This window comes from Mandrillus leucophaeus, unplaced genomic scaffold, assembly GCF_000951045.1.
Source record: "Mandrillus leucophaeus isolate KB7577 unplaced genomic scaffold, Mleu.le_1.0 Scaffold34, whole genome shotgun sequence".
Lineage (NCBI taxonomy): Eukaryota > Metazoa > Chordata > Mammalia > Primates > Cercopithecidae > Mandrillus > Mandrillus leucophaeus.
The window spans coordinates 6,024,069-6,029,721 of record NW_012103587.1 but is presented as its reverse complement, the minus strand read 5'-3'; the positions used below and the strand labels follow the sequence as shown (position 1 = coordinate 6,029,721).

The 5,653-nt window shown below is 48.6% G+C and overlaps 1 protein-coding gene across 1 annotated transcript in view; it reads left to right on the top strand.

Annotated features, from left to right (window-relative positions):
- Positions 1–307: 307 nt before the first annotated feature.
- SLC15A4 (solute carrier family 15 (oligopeptide transporter), member 4) overlaps positions 308–5,653 on the top strand; it is a 68,755-nt gene continuing 63,409 nt past the window's right edge. Inside the window, exon 1 of the mRNA XM_011988895.1 lies at positions 308–369. Within this exon, the coding sequence (XP_011844285.1) occupies positions 308–369 (62 nt within the window). The remainder of the gene's footprint in view (positions 370–5,653) is intronic.

The window sequence follows — 5,653 nt, the reverse complement described above, 5'->3', positions numbered from 1 at the left end:
GCTCTGCGTGCGGGTTGGCGCGGGTGCGCCCCGTGGGGTCCATCACCAGGGTAGCCGCGGTCCGCTCCCACCTGGACCAGGATGAGCGGTGACCACAGTCCCTTCCGCAGGGACCAGTGCCAGCGATTACCACGGTCCCTCCCACGGGGACCAGGACCAGCGGTGACCACAGTCCCTTCCGCCGGGACCAGGACCAGCGGTGACCACAGTCCCTTCCCACAGTGACCAGGACCAGGGGTGCCCTTGGCCCTTTCCCACAGGGAACAGGAGCAGGAGTGGCCATGGTCCGCTCCCATGGAAACCAGTGATGGCTTCCATGGGCTTCATGGGGAAATCAGTGAGCTTCACGGAGCACCGGGATGGCTGCAGGTCTGTACCCACCAGGACCAGCAGAGACCTCGGGTTCCCTCCCACAGGGTGCTGCAGAGGGGGGCTCTCAGCCTCATTTTCCATGACAACCTGAGTGGGACCTTGGTCCCCAGGAAGCCCAGGATTCCTTTCTAGTCCCATTCCAGGGGACGTGGCATGATCAGTCCCAAATTCCTTCCCAGGCCAGACTACCCTAAAACTAACCAGAGGAGGGGAACATGGGGACTGTGTGAGGAGACAGTAGAAACACATTTCAGGGCCGCACCTGTGAGGTGAGGAAGATGATGGGGAGGGGAACTCAGGGTTCATCAGGGTACATGGGCTGCACCTGGTCTGGATCTCCAAACTAGGATACCTTGAGTGAGAGAAATAGGGAACTAAAGGAAGCCTCTGGCAAAATGCCATCTGTGGATTTAAACAAGCACCCCCCAAAACAGATGTTAAGTGTTTACAAAGATGCATTCGTATTTACAGATGTGGAACATTCTAGTGGGTGCCCAATATTTTCATTTACCTTCAAACTTGATTTTCTCTCACCCCCCAAATATCTTCCAGCCTCAGAAAGGGAAAGTGGGAATGAAGAAAGCCATGACATGTGACAACCACCATCAGTGGCAGGTCTCCAGCCTCATTATGCAGCATGGTGACCCCCAGGCTTATCAAGACATAAATGTCCATCCTGGAGGGCGCACTGGGCTCCGCGGGCCTTCTCCCAGTTCAATCCACCACGCTGTCTCTCAGTGTGGCATGGAGTAGGGGAGAGTTTTATATCATTGTAGAACAATCAAAATCCTGTCCTCCTCTCACTCTCAATAGAACACCCAGGATTTTGTTCTTCTTCCTGGTATTTCAGCTTCCCAGGCACTGGGCAGGCAGGCCACATCCTTTTTTTAAGGACAAAAGCAATCTGAAAATATTATCATTCTGCTAAACAACACTGTCCAACAGAATTACACGAGGAAACAGGAAAGGGGACAAGTTGCACAGAGCTGCCACAACCCCCTTCTGACAAAATTTTATTTATTTTTATTTTATTTATTTATTTATTTATTTTTTTGGAGACGGAGTCTCGCTCTGTCGCCCAGGCTGGAGTGCAGTGGCCGGATCTCAGCTCACTGCAAGCTCCGCCTCCCGGGTTCACGCCATTCTCCTGCCTCAGCCTCCGGAGTAGCTGGGACCACAGGCGCCTGCCACCACGCCCGGCTAGTTTTTTGTATTTTTAGTAGAGACGGGGTTTCACTGTGTTAGCCAGGATGGTCTCAATCTCCTGACCTCATGATCCGCCCGTCTCGGCCTCCCAAAGTGCTGGGATTACAGGCGTGAGCCACCGCGCCCAGCCAACAAAATTTTAGAAAGACAGTTTTGACACCGGGCGCGGCAGCTCATGCCTATAATTCCAGCACTTTGGGAGGCCGAGGTGGGTGGATCACTTGAGGCCAGGAGTTCAAGACCAGTCTGGCCAACCTGGCAAAACCCCATCTCTACCAAAAATAGAAAAATAGATGGGCGCGGTGGTACATGCCAGTAGTCCTAGGTACTTGGGAGGCTGAGGCATGAGAATCATTTGAACCCAGGAGGCGGAGGTTGAAGTGAGCTGTGATCACACCACTGCACTCCAGCCTGGGCAATAAAGCAAGACTCAGTGTTAAATAAATAAATAAGTTTTGAGTGGACTTCTGCTATATTTGCTACACACCATGAAGAAGCAATAAAATGCAGTGTCTTGTGTGGTGTGCAGAAGTAGAGGGGTGGCATCTGCCCATGATCTTCCCCTATTTGACCTTGCCCATGGGATATTAAAGGCTAAATGTGAATAGATACATTTCTGATTTTACAAAGGCGACTTCAGCATGAGCCCAGAAAGGAACCTCCCTAAGCAGAGTTCAACTGGCAGCCCTGTGGGCTAAATATCACCCTTAGATGTATTGTATTTAGGCTACACTATGTTTTTAATGAAAGCTGAGCTATTATGTTTTGTTTGTTTTGAGACAGTCTCACTCTGTCATCCAGGCTGGGGTGCTGTGGTGTGATTATGGATCACTGCAGCTTCCACCTCCTGGGCTCAGGTGGTCCTCCCACTCAGCCTCAACAGTTGCTGGGACTATAGATGTGCGCCATGATGCAGGGCTAATTTTTTGTATTTTTTGTAGAATTGGGGTCTCACTATGTTGCCCAGGCTGGTCTTGAGCTCCTGGGCTCAAGCAGTCAACTCACCTCAGCCTCCTGGAGTGATGGGATTACAGGCGTGAGCCACTATACCTGGCCAAGCCACCATTTTTAAATTGGGAGCTTTCATACAGAAGTTGGAATATCTGTATCTGTTGAAAAACGAGAGATCTGATTAAATGAAGCTACCATCCTGTGGCTGAATGAAGCTGGGAAGCAGCTGCCTACTTTAGATGAAATCCGAATGCACCATTTCACACTGCGGTTGAAGGCTCACTTCTATTCCTTGATAACCTCGATCTGTATTTTTAGAAAAACATTGACGTTTATTTTTATGTAAATTAAGTTCAGAAGCAGGTGGCCCAAGCTTAATATCGTGGCTGTACTATCACCAGGAACCTAGACTTTCCTCTGTCTACTCCATCATGCCAGTGTTTGGCTTCTAGTCTCAAGATCACCTTATCAAGGAATTGATAAGGAGCAGCACTGCTGCAGCTCCACCCATCACATCAACATTCCAGGCAGCAGGAAGGAAGGAAAGGCAAAAGTGGTGCACTCCAATGGTGTATTTCATTTTAAAGGGTCTTCCTAAAAATGCAAACAGCCCTATGCCTTTATCGTATTGGCCACATGACCACTTCTTGCATCCAAGGAGGCTGAGACATGCAGTCCATTAACTGGGTACACTGCCACCTAAATACAATCGTGGTTACTAAAGAAAAGTGGCAGAATAGGTTTGCAGTAAGTCACCTCTGCCATAGAAATATAAATTAATAGATTAAAAGAGAAAATGGCAGAGGCATTTGAACCACAGCAACTCCCTCTCGAATAGCGGCTGGGTAAAATGAGGCTGAGACCGGGTGGGCTGCAATCCCAGGAGGTTAAGGCATTCTAAGTGACAGGATGAGATAGGAGGTCGGTACAAGATAGAGGTCACAAAGACCTTGCTGATAAAACAGTCTGCAGTAAAGAAGTCAGCCAAAACCCACCAAAACCAAGATGGCAATGAAAGTGACCTCTGGTTGTCCTCACTGCTACACTCCCACTAACGCCATGACAGTTTACGAATGCCATGGCAACGTCAAAACAGGGGAGGCATGAATAATCCACTCCTTTAGCATATCATCAAGAAATCACCATAAAAATGGGCAACCAGCAGCCCTCGGGCTGCTCTGTCTATAGACTAGCCATTCTTTATTCCTTTACTTTCTTAATAAACTTGCTTTCACTTTACTCTATGGACTCGCCCTGAATTCCTTCTTGTGTGAGATCCAAGAACCTTCTCTTGCGGTCTGGAATAGGACCCCTTTCCAGTAACAGAAACACATATGACCCTCTCGGTGGGTGGAATAAGAACATTCAGTAGGATTCAACACTCATTCTTGATGATACAAAAGAAGTAATAAAAGTAAGAAGAAAGAAAGGAACAAGGGAAGGAAGGAGGGATGGGGAAGGAGGGAGGCAGGGAAGGAGGAAGGAAGGAAGCAAGGAATGAATTCAGTAAGAGGAAACATGAAGAACCTTAAAAACTCTGTTTTTTAAATTCTTGCAGGTAAAAATGGCCTGACTCTGTGATTATCTCTTTTCTAGTCTCTCTACAGCTTATGAGTGGTTGAGCCAGATGCAGAACTGCTCTCCAGAGGACTTCTGGAAATTTGGGGGTGGAGAAGGAAATTTGTTGTCAGAATGATTAAGGAATGTCATCAATATTTCACAACTAGGCCCAGAAGTTTTAACACCTTGCAACATATAGGACATCCCTGCCTAAAGAAAAAATGCTCTTCCCAAATGCCAGTAGATACCTGTATTAGGGTTCTCCAAGGAAGCAGAACTAATGAGAGATTTCTATTTGTAAATGGAGATTTATTATGAGGCATCAGCTCATGTAATCATGAAGGCTGAGAAGTACCATGATCTGCTGTCTGCCATACGGAGACCCAGGAAAGCTGGTGGTGTAATTCAGTTCCAGTCTGAAGGCCTGAGCAATGGTGTAAATCCCAGTTTGAGGGAGAGGGGGAATGGTGGGGGTGGAGGCTGAGAAGATGACATGAAATGTGCCAGCTCACGCAGTGAGGCAGTGGGGAAAACGGAGGGGCATGGGGGTGCGGCGCAAATTCCTCTCTCCTCCTCCTTTTTTTCTTGAGACAGGGTCTTACTCTGTCACCCAGGCTGGAGTGCAGTGGTGGGATCTCGGCTCACTGCAAACTCCGCCTCCTGGGTTCAAGCAATTCTCCTGCCTCAGCCTCCTGAGTAGCTGGGATAACAGGCAAATGCCACTACACCTGGATAATTTTCGCATTTTTAGTAGAGATGGGACTTTGCCATTTTGGCCGGGGTAGTCTCGAACTCCTGACCTCAGGTGATCTGCCCGCCTCAGCCTCCCCAAAGTGCTCAGATTACAGGCGTGAGCCACGGCACATAGCTTTCAGGTATTTCTGTTTGTTGTTGTTGTTGTTTTTGAGATGAGGTCTCATTTTGTCATCGCATAGTCTGAAATGCAGTGGTGTGATCTCGGATCACTGTAGCCTCCGCCTCCCAGGTACAAGTGATTCTCCTGCCTCAGCCTCCCGAGTAACTGGGATTACAGGCATGCGTCCAGATAATTTTAGTATTTTTAGTAGAGACGGGGTTTCACCATGTTGGCCAGGCTGGTCTCAAACTCCTGACCCCAGGTGATCTACCCGCCTCAGTCTCCCAAAGTGCTGGGAAGACAGGTGTGAGCCACCATGCCTGGCCTTGGGTATTTCTCTATAGCAGTGTGAGAATGGTCTAATACAGCACCACATGCTCCCAGTCAAGCTGACACATAAAATTCACCACAATAGGTGATGGTTAATTCCTCATGATTGAGGAACAAACACGGTGAACACTTTTTTGTTTTCCTTTTTTTTTTTGAGACAGAGTCTTGCTCTGTCGCCCAGGCTAGAGTGCAGTGGTGCTATCTCGGCTCACTGCAACCTCTGCCTCCCGGGTTCACGCCATTCTCCTGCCTCAGTCTCCTGAGTAGCTGGGACTACAGGCGCCTGCCACCACGCCTGGCTAATTTTTTGTATTTTTAGTAGAGACGGGGTTTCACTGTGTTAGCCAGGATGGTCTCGATCTCCTGACCTCATGATCC